The 15,177-nt window shown below is 38.8% G+C and overlaps 1 protein-coding gene across 8 annotated transcripts in view; it reads left to right on the top strand.

The window, feature by feature from the left end:
• Window positions 1-4,824: 4,824 nt before the first annotated feature.
• Window positions 4,825-15,177, top strand: part of trdn (triadin) — a 69,648-nt gene continuing 59,295 nt past the window's right edge. For 7 of the 8 annotated variants that reach the window (XM_053675685.1, XM_053675687.1, XM_053675689.1 and 4 more), the window contains exon 1: window positions 4,825-4,981. In XM_053675685.1, coding sequence (XP_053531660.1) covers window positions 4,870-4,981 — 112 coding nt within the window. In that variant the 5' untranslated portion in view covers window positions 4,825-4,869. Of the gene's footprint in view, window positions 4,982-12,434; window positions 12,786-15,177 lie in introns of those variants that run through there. The other variant, XM_053675693.1, reaches the window with a different exon arrangement.

Below are 15,177 nucleotides of genomic sequence, written 5' to 3' on the forward strand. Positions count from 1 at the left end.
GAAAGACATCACCAACAACCTCCACAGGGCAGGGGTGAAGGTGTCACAATCCACCTTTTGAAAAGAGACTTCAAGAGTAGAAATACAGAGACCATACCACAAGATGCAGACAACTCATCAGCAGCATTTGATTTCACAAAGAAATTCAGAGATGAGCCACAAAAACTCTGGAACTGAGATTAACTTCTACCAAAGTGATAGAAAGGCAATAGTGTGGAGAAAAAAAGAATCAGTTCATGATCCAAAACATACTCATCTGTGAAAACAAAGTGGAGGTAGTGTCATGGCTTGTGCTTGCATGGCTGCTCCTGGAACAGTATCAGTAATCTTTATTGGAGCTGTAACTCATGATGGTAGCAGAAGAATAAATTCAGAAGTCTACAGAATCATTCGGTCTGCCAATTTACAGAGAAATGTATCCAATCTAATTGGGAGACCATAACCAAATACAGCATGCACATCACCTCTTGAAGGGAGAACAACCCCCCCCCCCCCCCCCCAAAAAAAAAAAAATAAACAGCAACTGAAATAAGCTGTTGTACCCTCCTGGAAAAGCAACACAAAAGAATACAACAGTTTGGTGATGTCAGTGCGTCGCCATCTTGATACAGTTATTGCAAGCAAGGGATATGCAACTAGATATTAAGTATTTAATTTACTTTAAGACGATCTGTTCCAATATTTTTGCTTACCAAAAAATTTGTGGGGTCTGCCAACAAAGGTCCCACATTCTAAGAAAACTGAAAGTCTGATCAATTGGCTCAAATTCATCGTATGTTCCAATACCTTTGGAGGCAACCTGTATGTCTTATCTTCTTATCCAACGTTTTTCATAGCTTACAGATATTTTTACAGCCATGTTTGTTAAGCTCCTTATCTACCTTACATGATCTCTGTAGAAAGCCTAGGCAAGTTTAGCAAGTTAATAAAAACAACATTTCTACAGTGATAAATATATTTATGTAGTAGTCTCCAAGCCACAGAGCATACAGTCATACGAGCACATTTCAAAAGGGTTACCTAAATGTGAAGTGTCCCTGATGCACAGGCGATTTTTAATTCAAAGCAGTAAGCAGAACACTTTTTTCTGAGCCATTTTTGCCTGAACTGTTCCTTTAAACTAGATTATTGGATTTTTTTTCTGGCAAACCACCAGAGATAATCAAGAATGACCACACAGCTCTGCTTGTAAATCATTGTTCATGATTAAATCTAAATTTCCAACCTGTTTTAGCAATCACATGCTGAACGATGGGAAATGTGCTAAGACTTGGCTGTCAGCTCGAAGGGATACAACGGTTTGTACATCGTGATGTTCTTTATTTCTTTTTTATCCTGTGCACTGTGGTGTCATGTCCTCACTGACCCTGACTCACGCTCATCTCAGATGACTCCATTTAGCCGTCATTGTGCAGGAAACCAGCCACTAAGGTTTTGGGCTGTGATGAGCATGGATGTGCCGTCAGAACAATTGCTGAATAGCCAGAGTTTTGTTTTTTGTCTGTATTGTATTGAGGACTTCAGCATGATGGAGTACTTGTGATTTAGCCAGCAGTGCCCTGGGACTTTTTTAGTTGAATTCTCAGCTGGGCCTCTATTGATGTCACTGTGGTTTTTGAGGGAGGGAATTTTATGAGTGGATCTGAGCTACATAACCAGACTACAGCTGTGACTGGATGTAGAAAAAAATGTAAAAGCACACTAGGCTGTAATGATCTGACGACAACTGATAATGTTCATTCGACAAAAAATATGACCTTGTCAGTCAGTCAGTCTTCAGAAAATTTGGATGATGCAACTTCCTGTTGAACATGTGACTATTTCAAATTTTTTCACAGGGGTGAATGTGTTTAGGTAACAGGGTTGAGTTAATGTTGAGGAACTAAATTACATTTACATTTTTGATAACCTATAATGAACGGCTCATGGAAAATCATGAATGTTCCAGGAACGTGATGTTAAATATATGCACATATATATATATATATATATATATATATATATATATATATATATATATATATATATATATATATATAAAAATGGAAGTATGTTAATGATTATATTTCAAAATACGGTGTAGGTATAGTGGGCTGGGGCAGGAAAATATCTTTTACACACATATTTGCAGGTGTCATATCTAAAACTTTAATCATAATCTTAACATACAGGCAGAAATCAAAACCAGAACACAGCTGCGACATGATATGGACTAGGAACTGGGAAAAAGAAACGCAAGCAGATGAGGAAAGTAGAAACTAGGACACAGGAACACATCAAACTTAGTAAAATAGTAAACTTGAGTTAGAAATGCCATGGTAACATATGCAAGAGTTTGCAAGGACATGCTACAAGCAAAGAAGTGTATGTGTACATCTACAGGTGTGACAACAAAAACCTTCCGTATCAACAACGATCAGGAGCAACAACCAGGAAATGAATTAGAGTGCTCTATGAATAAACTGAATGAATAGAACAAATAAATAAGAAAACCTTCATTATTTCCCAAACCTTCATTTCCCAAAATGAGTTCTACTTGGAACCTTAATTGTAGGGTTTCACATACAGCAGAACCTATACAGATTTCACCAGAAGAATAAAATAAAGAACCCTTCAGTGTGCTATATAGAACCTGTGTGGTTAGGTTAAGGTGAAGCAATGTGCTTTAGAAAAAGCGTGCTAAGCATAAATGAAATATAATAAAGGGAAAGCGAAGGAAAAATCAGTTCAGAGGCGTTCATCTACTTTTTTTTGGTTCAACATAGACTTTAACATGCTTTTTAAATGTGTTTAGCGATGCTACACTCTAAGAAACTGAGCTGGGTTCCATCTAGTACCCTGTTGATTGTTTTGTTTTGTTTCTATGGCACAATTCATAGAGGTTCTGAGTCCACCAGATTGAGAAAATGTTCCAAATAGAACTTGTTCTGAAAACTAGAATGACGAACCATTCGAAGAACATTTGAAGAAGCATTTTTATGAGATAATATGGCCGTAAGACAGTGGCATGGATTCGGATAGGGATGAAGGAAGACGGTAAATATAATTAAATTGTTTCATGATATGTAAAATTAAATTGATAAGTGCTCATATACAGTACTGTACAATAGTCTTAGGCACATGCAAAGAAATATGCCTTCAAACATAATGACATTGAATGTTTCTACATTTAAAAAAAATAAATAAATACTATAACATGCAGTAAACGGAAATAAATGAAACAAAATCGATATTTTGTGTGACGACCCTTTGCTTTAAAAAGATTTATTAGTAGTCTCAGGTAATTTAAGGAAAGCTGTAAGTTTTATTGAGCATCTTGCAGAACCAGCCATAGTTCTTCTGGAGACTTTGTCTTTTGCACTTGCTTCTTTTTGTCTGAAATGTTGTCTCTTACGTACTCTGCTGCTTTCTTAACTGACATACAAACATTTTTCTGTAACATTTAATTTTGTACTGGAAAACTAATGTTTGGAAAGCTAACATTTTTTGTACTGACTCGATAATGTAGATGTCATAAAATAAAAATCTATAACAAAGTTTGTACTAAAATATATAGGGTGCACAGTACTGTATGTTGGGTGGAGGCCAGCCGACAGTAGAAGTGGTGATTGATTATTTGAGTCATGATATATTGCCTACATTTTACCTTATAAAACCACCTAACCACTCAGAGTGTAGCTAACTGGCTAATAGCTTTTAAAGAGAACCAGATCAAATGGAGGATCCCGATTGCTTATAATGTGTTTCACATGTTAGTAGCTGATAACCAATAAAATGTGATTAAACAAAGCAAGGGATGTGTTTCTTACTAAAAACAGAAAACCATTTATAAACAGTCAAACAAGAAAACACTCTATACTTTTGGTTCTGTCATCTGTCCCTTTGTGTAATTTGACAAATTTGTGCTACTTTTAAATTCTTCCTCAGTCGTTTTGGAGAAAAAGTTTGATCGAGTATGCAGGAATCTACAATCTGGGCTAGAAAGAAATCAGCCCCTGCCTGGCTTCTTCAAACCATTCTTATGACCATTGATGGTGCCATTGCGCTCAGTTCCACAGCAATGCAAATTTACTTCAAGATATGTATTAACAGCAAATAATCTATTGTGAATGCTAAAAAGGAAAACATATTGATGTTATTTTTTTATCTGTGAAAAATTCGCTCAGCCCACCCTGACTACATGCAAGCCATTGGTAAGATATGTGGCATATTTTAGGAGTTAATGTATACAGAACATGTGTTGCTTGTTGGATGGAAGGATTTCTAATCAAGACAACAGGAGGTCATGACTTGACTCACTGGTTGCCATGTTGAAGAAACATCCATTTGGTTCATTGGCTTCAGTTGTATAGTGCGATCTCATCATACTTTCCATAACGCTTTGTTTGTTATTTCTCATTTTACCTTTTGCGCCCAGATTTATCCCCCTACACACACTTCACACACCCCCTCCCCATGCATATCCATGTTGCTGCTAAGCACAGCGGGCGTCCAGATGGCTGTTTAGAGCCGAGAGGAAATAAATTCTGATCAAGTGTGACGCAGCACAACTCAGGCCCAGTGCATTTGTAGGGAGACTGTAGCCTAGCCTGAACTCCTGTATGGCAGCACCATTAAACTTTATTCTCAGCGTCCTGCACTCTAAAAGCTCCTCAGATCATGTCCTGACTCTTCTGCCCATTATGGTCATTTAGAATTGGTGCTTATTGCACTGAAGACAGGCTGTCTTTAAGTATTAATGGACACATCAGCAGTTCTTTGAAATTAGCCGTGCAGATGCTGTGCAGTTTTGCCCCAACCCATTCTGTCCTAGGTCTTCCCTCCACTCTGCCTCTGCCTTCCACTGCTGAACTCAAGTGTGGAGTGTAGATGACAAGAACTCCAGGACAAGAAATCTTTGACTCAAATACTGCAGGTTTAAACTACACACGATGTCTCACTGCTGAAGGATTCGTTACTGGTGAACCATGTGCAATGCCAGGTTGGTGCTGATACGTTTTGATATATTTTTTCAGCATTTACATCAGTATAGACTGCAGCAGTTGTTGATTTGGTTGTTTTTCATCAGAGAGTTTTGCTAGTAAATATTCATTCATGCACTTTTGCACTACACCACTGTTCAGGCGCTATGGATGATCAACGTCACTGTTTATTACCGCCACTGCTCCTGATAAATTATGATTCATGACCGACTTATTTGTTGTTTTTGACACTCTTGATTATTGACAAGCCAAGACAAATGGGATGTTGTTCTTTTTTTGTGTGTTTTATAAATGATGTCATAAATCACCAGTTTATAATTTTCTCAATGCTTGCGACAGGTCAGCTGAGCACCATGAGACTAACGTTAGAAGCTGATTGCAAAGCCTCTGTGATTGATGAATGGATTATCACTGTGATTTGATTAAGAATTGGTATCAGAGAGTAAAGCACTTTTTGTACAGAAGAACGTATGTGGAAATTCGAAAAATACCAACACGTTTGATTAATAGAATGTCGTAATTTTGACATAATTGAGCTTAATCAAGATTAGTAACTTTTTCATACTCAGTTGATTACTGGGTGGCGTGATAGCTTGCCTCGAAGTTCCAGAGACCCAGGTTCGATTCTGAGCTTGGTTACTATCTCTGTATAGTTTCTGTGCACGTTTTCCAAGTGTCTGTATGGGTTTTCTTCACTTTCCTCCTAGGAGGATAAGATAAATTGCTGCTAAGTGTGAATGTGTGTGCATGGTGCCCTGCAATGGCCTGACACCCCACCCAGGGTGTATTCCCCTCTCATGACCGGTGTTCCTGGTACATGCTCTGGATCCACCATGAACCTGACCTGAAAATGTGGTTTCTGAAAATGAGTGAATTGCATGTACCAAAGAATCGACATCAATATATCAAGAAGCATACGCAGAAAATATGGAAACCAAATTGAAACTTTCTAATTTAGACAATGAACTTTATTATTTACTATAAAAAGACTATTTTAAGACTATTTAAATTGCGTTCTGCTTTTTCTATATGTGCATAGCCAATTCCAATATAGCACGAGCAAGCTAGAAACTGCATGGTGTAGGAAAACATGGATTCCCAGTTAGCCAACTTCTTATAAAACATGCAATCTTCAACACAGGCCCAATCGAACCACATCTGATTTAGGCTGGTTTAATTTATAGCATATAGAACCAGTAGCAAAGTTTGGCTTTGTAAATGGTAAGTATAGAGTTAGCCATTGGCTTCCATGAAAGCTATGTGATACATATGATGTGTAATTCAGCAAATGTTCAATAAAGGCTCAGGCTTGGTCGATTGGGCGTCATAAAATTGAAGCGTCTATTGAACATTGCATATCTTATAAGAAGTTGGTTAACTGGGAATCCAGGTTCTCCTACAGTACACCATGCAGTTTCTAGCTTGCTTGAAGCCAATAATAGTCATCATTCTACTTCACTCCATACTGTTTTACTACAGCTCGAACAACAGCTTGTCCCCGGATCTCTGTTTCCCTTCATGGATTTGCTTCTTAAGCTCTCTCAGCATGACCATAAAATGAAGTCGGTGTAGAGCTCAATACTGAGATGTAGCCATTGTCTACCTCAAGCTACTATACAGAGTCCCATGTGCACACACACACACACACATATTTGGAGTGGACATTATCTGTATCTGCTCCAAATGTTCATGTCTGAATCTGTGTTCAGATGTAAACCTGAATTAGATGTGGCCTAAACCTGGAGTTTTTTTTGTTTTTGTTCTTGTTTTTGAAATGGTGCTCCATTATTCCTCCAAAATCACTGGGGAAAAAAAAACAGAGTTAAAAATGTCAGCAATGTGACAGCAATGTGACATCTGTGAACAATTCCTCAACTTCAGCTACATCAATCCAGTTCATACTTGGTCTCAACCAGTGATGTATGCAGGACTCCACTGTTATTATTGTTCTTTGTACCAACCCAAAATATTTTTGAATGAATGTACTTGGTTCTATTTCTCAAAATATGAACAAACTAGCAGCACACCACAACCTTGACCAGGCAGGTACTAAGGATGCAGTGAATGTACGAGTGATGCACGTTCTTTCTTTATCCCACAAACTTCGTGTTTGACCGCACGAAAGTAAAAACCTTCTGCTCGTACGACTTTTCCTTTGTCTAGTCTCATCTAGTCTCAAACTAATCTCAACCAGATGCCCTGTGAACCTTTCTGCCGAGCAAACCGAAATAAATGAATGAATGGATAAATAAAAAGAGCAGTGTATTAGCGTCTGTTTAGAACACATTAACTTTTCATCCAGAATAATGTATTCGTATTTGGTTTCATCCCTAATACACACACGCTTACTGAACACCAGTCATTATTTCCCGATTTCTTCTGACTGCACATGATTTCATCAGCCCCATGTCTTTTTGACCCATGAAAGGCTCTGCCTGACTGTCATTACACTGACATAAAAAATTATGTGCAGGTGATGGGAGTTATATTTTCATCCAGAAAGTTTTGCACACATTCAATGGATTCCCAACATGCAAATGCAAATCATTGTGCACTTCAATCTACTTGTTAAAGCTGATTATTCTGAAGAGGAGCCACAAGACAACATAATCAAAATTCATCTTTAAAACAGGTGGATAAAACTCCCAAAGAGATTCTGTAGCTCTCTCTCTCTCTCTCTCTCTCTCTCTCTCTCTCTCTCTCTCTCTCTCTCTCTCTCTCACACACACACACACACACACTTCAGAAGACGTGAACATTAAAAATGCAACATTAGCTCTGCAATGCCTACAGGATACAAACACAGTTACAGTTCCACTCAATATAAGACATGGAGAACACGGGTTCTGATGGACACATTGTGTTTAGGGGTAAAATATTACCTTTCCATCTGTTCTTTTATTGATTTTCATGTAAATTCCTCACCCACCTACTTCAGTTTCTACAGCAAAAGCCTCAGGTAGTCGTTTTTTTCCCTGGTAATGACAAACTCCTGCAGAGTAAGCGGTGCTGTAGGGATGAAATGCAATTTGCTCTTTAAAGGTCAAGTGCATTAAATGTTCTATTTGCGTAATTTAGCAGAGAAAGGTTTCGCTTGTTTTTGCCTGAATATTTAATAAACCACACTAAACAAGTTCACATGAACTGATCTAAGGATCCATGCTCCTGTTTGTGCTCGTTGAGAATTAAGGAGTCGTAGGTAATAAAATATAAATCTGTACAATGGTGTCTTGAGACTGTTAGAGGATAATTGCATTGCAGGAATTATTATTATTTTTTTGTACTGAGATGCTACTACATCCCGTACCGTGGTTTTTGATTGGCTGGCATGTGTGCAATAATTCACTATCTTCATACGTCCTCAGTACGCACTTTACAGTCCGTACAGAATGTCATGTTTTTCCGAGTTGTTTTTGTGATTGTTGTGGCCAAAAATACTTGATTTTGCTGCTTATTTTTTTGGTTTTTTTTTTTTGCAGAAAACTACTTGAATTGCACAAAATTGTTTTGCTCGGTCTTTCACAGTAATGCTTGTTGGTAAATGTGACCTCTTAGCTGTACTCCATGTTCGACGAAATGAATCGAAGAGGGCTTTGGCTGAATGCGTGTTGTGATGATATCACATGATACATCTTGGATAAAGTCTGCGGAAAATCTGCGGCAATTATGAAAAATGGCAAGGACCTTCGAATATTGCAGAGTTTGGTGTAGTGAATCCGTAGACTGTCCCGGGAACACTGGGCATAAGGCAGCCTGGATGGAATGTCAGGGCAGCATGCTTACACAAACATTCATGCACTCACTCACTCACATCAAGAGGGCAGATTAGAGTCACCAATCCTCCTACAAGGAGGAAACTGGAGAACAGTGATGAAACCCATATGGGGCAAAGTCTGCAACAACAAGATTGAACTGGTTGTCTGAGGCTACATCCACATTCATCTGGATAAATGTGAAAACACAGAATTTTTTTTTTGCTCTACTCTACGATTTGACCTTCCATTTTGAAAACCGAGCTTTTCGAGAACGCTCTCCCAAGTGGCTAAATTTAAAAAAGCCATTCCCTTTCAAAGGGAACTTCAACGTTGCTTTTAGCATAACACTATAGGCACTCCCATCGTGTTATGCTAAACGCAACGTCTCGTTCCTTTCTCAGGGAAAGAGAAATGCGTAACCCAGACATTTTCGCATTGTAGTATGGACTGAGAGAACGGAGATATTCCAAAACATGAATGTGACTCATTCACGTGGCCCGTTCAACTAAAAAAAACAAGACGTTGGATGACATTGTTCTGCAGTTTCTGTGCCTGCGATCCAGTCTGAACATCCTTCAGATTGCATTTTGAAATAACCGCCTAGCTCTTGGAAAACGTGTGAAAGCGCCAGTGTAGACGGAGAGCATTTTAAAACAAAAGTGCTGTTTTCAGATCTTTCCAGATGAAGGTGGATGTAGCCTGAGGGTGTCGATGTAGTATCAAAACACCTGGGGGGGAAAAAGTGAGGTGGTGAACACTCAAAACTATTAATATGCTAACACACATATGCAGACAACACAAATATGTCAGCAAAAAAAACCAAACAACAAAAAAAAAAACGACTCTCAGATAGCTTCTAGACTTAACGTAAAATGTAAATTCTTCCTTTCACAAATGCATTTTATTATTACGAATCTCCTGACAGGTTTAAGTGCTTTCTTTAACCAAAATATGAGAAAGCTGCTAGACTGCATTTCAGAAATGAAGTTGTACCATTCTTATATGAAAACAATAACGAGAAATGAGAACGAGAATAAAACGGGAATTCAACATCAATGTATTAAATGAAATAAAATATATCATTTTTATTTTGAAAGGATTGGGAGGTTACATAGTTGGCTCTAAAATATCATAATAGATTTTATGCATACCAGATCCCAAATCTCTCCAGTCCATCCTAATGCCGGTGGAAACAAAACATAATAATAATAATAATAATAATAATAATAATAATAATAATAATAATCAATCCATCCATCCATCCATCCATCCATCTTCTACCGCTTACTCCTTTTCAGGGTCACGGGGAACCTGGAGCCTATCCCAGGGAGCATCGGGCACAAGGCGGGGTACACCCTGGACAGGGTGCCAATCCATCGCAGGGCACAATCACATACACACTCACACACCCATTCATACACTACGGACACTTTAGACATGCCAATCAGCCTACCATGCATGTCTTTGGACTGGGGGAGGAAACCGGAGTACCTGGAGGAAACCCCCGCAGCACGGGGAGAACATGCAAACTCCACACACACATGGCCCCGGCAGGACTTGAACCCCGGACCCTGGAGGTGTGAGGCGAACGTGCTAAATAATAATAATAATGACAATAATTAAACAAAAATATGCTGTGCCTGTTTATTCCTGTTTATCTCTCACAATCCAACCTCAGTGAAAATGAATTCAATGGAAAGTTGAATTGAATTATCATTAGCGTTCTGCTTAGCCTGAACTCCCTGCAAATCACAACAGGAAAAAAAAAATCAATGCTGATTATAGCTCATGGAAGAAATCAGAATGTTATAGTACAGCAACAACAAGCTGCTGTGTAATTCTAATTACACAAAACATTTACTCATAGGTTACAGGAAGTCCTTTGGCATAGTCAATAATTAATTTCAGGGCAAGGATGAGTGAATATTTTGGTAAGATGTCTTAGGACTACAACTGCTATGATACTGTAGCTTCATGACTGCAATTGTCATAGTTTTGCACTCAAGTCTCCATCAGTGAACAGTGGATAACTTCACCAAAATAGACTTCATGTGAAAACTCTAATGAACATCCTGGTTACACTTTTTGACCGTGTAGTACACAGTTATAGAAGGGAATTATTTATAATCCGTTGTCATCCAAATGAGGATGGGTTCCCTTTCGAGTCTCACGGTTTCTTCCTCTTATCCTCTCAGGGAGATTTTCCTTGCCAATGTTGCCTCTGGTTGCTCATTAGGGATAAATTTATCAAGTTAAAACGTATGTCCCGAATGTATATATTTATGTAAAGCTGCTTTGACCTCCTGACAAATATGAATTAATTGTAATGATGAATTCATTGACCTTCATCAATATAGTGCAATGACTGTGCAAAAAAAACAAAAATTTGACACATACTACGGTATATAATCAGCTGTGCTGCGAGTATGTGTTACGAACAAGTATTTGGAACTGTCATGACATATTTGATCAGGGTTTAACCCAAATTCCCCCCCAGCTACATCTCTGCACTAATGATTTTCCATATTTCAGTTGGGATCTGGGGATAACAAGAAGGTCACTTTCAGATGATCTAAGTTTTCTAGATCTCAGTTACCGAGGGACCGACATGTAGAATCTCAGCACTGCATGCAAGGCTTTGCTAAGCTGTGTGACATAGTGTGTCTAGAACAGGCGCCAGGCATGGGTTATAGTGTGGGAGGAATTTAGCATGAAGCTGGAACTGGAATTGAACTGGCCAATCAAAACCAAAAATCCCTTGATATAGATATGGGGGATCAGGGCTGTGGTGAATCTGGAGCGTATCACAGAATCACTGGCTGTGACTAGCTGGGAATACACACAGCGTGGAACACCTGTCCATCGAGAGGCACCATACACACACACACACATTTACACCTAGGGGCAATTTATCTTAGCTAATCTACTGGCATGTTTTTGGGTGTCGGGGAAAAAAAACCAAAGCAAAACAGAGAACCAGGAGGAAACCTACTCAAACACGTGAAGAACTTGCACAGAAACACTGCACAGTAACCCAAGCACAGGATCAAATCAGGAAACCTGGAACTGAGAGAGAGCAACACTACCTGTACTACCCAGAGTAAATCCAATACATGTTCATAAAAAATAAATCAATGTTTAAACCTCTTAACTGCATCAGCAATTCCAGACGTACATTCCTCTCTTAAACCTCTTCTACAAGTTTCACTGTAGTCACTGAATAATTCATAATGGATACCAAATAATAAGCTTTACAATATATGAACAACGGATTTTGAGAGTTCGAACACTATTAGGTGGCCATAGTATAAGTGAGGTAATGCCCACTGAAGAAAAGAACAGGTTCGGTGGAAAAAACACTAATGTGGACGCTTCAGAGAGTGTTATCTCTAACATCTTGACTTTTGTGTGAGGTCTGAACAGGACAACAGATATGACCTTTTAAAACACCAATTTTTATCTTATGAGGAACTCTGCAAGCAGAAGCCATGACTGTAGAACAGTCAAACTGAAACCTTGTGTTTGTGTTGATGAATCCTTTGCCAGTGTTTCTGCTAATAGCTGATAGATGTAGCTTGTAGGTCACGCCTCTGACCTAAAAAGGCGAAGCAGAATACCACTCGTGCTATGGGCGCTAAGAATAAACTCCCCAAACTGCTCAGGGATAAGGTTGCATTTGGGCCCTCCCTCTGTGGCCTATGCTTTCTGAACAGCACCCAAGATCTAATGTGCAGGGTAGGGTTTGGATGACTGATTTAGTGGCTGCTCTCCATTTTTTTTTTTTACCCCTTTGGTGCATGCACCAGTGGCTCAGAAGGGTCTGGGCCCCAAGAAGGTTTTACAGTTTTACATATTTTTTAAATTAATTGGATCACTCGACATGACAGGCTTCAACGTCTGAGGCCTTACAAGAGGTCCGGGTCTTGGCAGGAACGCTACTTTCTCATTGGGACGCTAATAGAAGAGACAGTTCTCACTTTCCATTGGAAAACTACTTCTGATTACCTCTTAAGATTAGGATTTCACCATATCACGGCAGATATGGAAGGTACAGTCAATTGACTTCACAGTTTATATGTTTCTGATGCGCTTTAAAGGTATGAGAATGATTTAATCAGCACTATAAAGAATGCTGGGGCAAGTGCAGCCATTTCAGAGACTGGTTTTGTGGAGGAGTTTCATGATTGAGGGCTGCTAAAAATACTCCCTATCACATATCCCATCAGCTGTCTGTTGTGCTCTTTTGAAACATGCAGCCCGTAAAGGATTTTCAGATATCGCTAACAATTGAATTATGGCTCAATCTGTCTGAGAGGAAATATAACTACTTAATTCAGTTTAACTGAATTGTATTTTTCTTTGGATAGGTGATAGCATTTAATTTCCAGATATGACAGTAAAAGTAATACGCTTTATGTATTTATTTATTTTTTCTTTTGGCAAAAGGTTTTCAAGTTTCTGGGAAGAAAAAAAAAAAAAATTCCGGTCAATTTAATGAGCTATTTCAAAATAAGTTTGGAAAACTTCTCAAAAGATATATTCCCTGACTGGTGATGAAGTTATTTTCAAAAGCAATTATTATTATGATGAAACACTACTAAATGGATTTCAGCCTTGCGTGAAATAGCTTATTGTTGTGGAGACTTAAAACTGAATTTGATATTATGGCTTAACTGTGGAAGCTGCCAGTCAGGCGAATGTAAATAAGCTCTATTTAAAATGGCAGTATTTCAGGGAACAGTAATGGTGGATTGTCTGTCTGCTGACTTTAACAGTTCTTGACTGATATTAGCTGCTATAAGTCTCAACTTCTGTCATTTCCTGTCCTTATCTCAGTTATGGAATTGGTATACAAGTACCAAGTCATCACATAAGGCTGGCAACATCGTCACTTTCCGATATAACATTCATTATAAATGTTTAAGATTAGGATTTGGGCTGAGATTAGCATGTAGTCATATTAGTTAGGTATTATGTATTAGTAGCCATGTTATGGGTTGGTACTCGTCCAGGGTGTCTCCAGCCTTGAGCTCCGAGTCCCCTCGGCTATCCCCCAGGCTCCCTGTGACCTGTGTAGCATAAGTAGTACAGAAATTGATGGATGTATGTATGGATGAAATATTAGTAGGCCTTACAGCTACATTTCCTTGAATTTTTCATTAAAATGGTCGGTGCTTGTTGATTATATCCTGGTAAATCATGCCATTCTAGCGAGTTCTTTTGTTTGTCCATTTTAGGAAACACTATGTAGAACATGGATAATGTTGCAAAAACACTGGAGAGTTCTTTGCTTTGTCCTTTGAAAGAACAATTAGAGATTTTCAAAAGCTTGAACAATTACCCACCAAAGAACACTTACAGATCCCTTTTTTAAAAAATAGTATCTTATTTGGTAACGTTCTCCAAATCTGTCCGATCATCCTGGTGCCCAAAAAGGTTCTTCAAGGGTTGTTTGGATAGGTAAGATGGCTTGGATTCTCTGTTAAAGTGGTTCTACAAAGAACATTTTTGATGTTTTTACAGAGGAACAACCAAAGAATCCTTAGGGTTATAGATTTAACGTTTGTTTCCAAGAGTATAGTGGTCAGCTGCTTAAAGCAGAACATTTGGTCTCTGAGGTTCCTCAGGCTCTGCAAATTGAAGAAAAAACAAGATCCACAAGATCTTGCACTAGAATCTAGAACTCATAGCTGCAATGCATTAGCTTTGGTGGGAACAATGACCAGTATTTTTTATTAATATATATATTTGTATATTATATATTAAAGCTCCACTATACCTCAGCTAACTTGCACCAAAATCATTGGCTCTACCTTTCAGTACAACACACCCACTTTACCTGTGGACATCATTTTTGATCCCACATGCCAACACATAATAGTCCCTGAAGGCTATCTGTTGTTTTTAGCAAAGTGAGCACAGTGGAAGCTCAGCAAATGACTTTCTTGAGTCAGCAACTAGAGAGAGCATGTCTAATCCCCAAAGTGACAACACAGTGCACTGAGAAGGGCTGTGACAGGTGGGCTGAGTTCAACACACACACACACACACACACACACACACACACACACACACACACACACACACACACACACACACACACACACCTTTAGCTAAAGCAGAGGCAGTCTGAAAGGCATGGTAGGCTGATTTTATCTTCCGCAGGTCATCTCATGCACCAAGCAGCGCTCCATCTTCTCATAGACGCAGAACAGATGAGCCGCATATCACGCCAGCGAAAACCATACACAGAATCACAATGGCTCATCCAAGAATCAATCCCTGCTTCAGACTAAAATTAGATCCTATTGGACCAAATCAATAAGGCACGCTGTAAAAGGAACAGTGTTTACAAAGGTCATGTGTGGAGTGTGTAAGGAATCACTGAGTGGCAATTCAGCCTCCTTTGTGCTTCAGATTTATATCCATTTAGAACCTGC

This window comes from Ictalurus punctatus, chromosome 25 (genome assembly GCF_001660625.3).
Source record: "Ictalurus punctatus breed USDA103 chromosome 25, Coco_2.0, whole genome shotgun sequence".
Taxonomy (NCBI): Eukaryota; Metazoa; Chordata; class Actinopteri; order Siluriformes; family Ictaluridae; genus Ictalurus; species Ictalurus punctatus.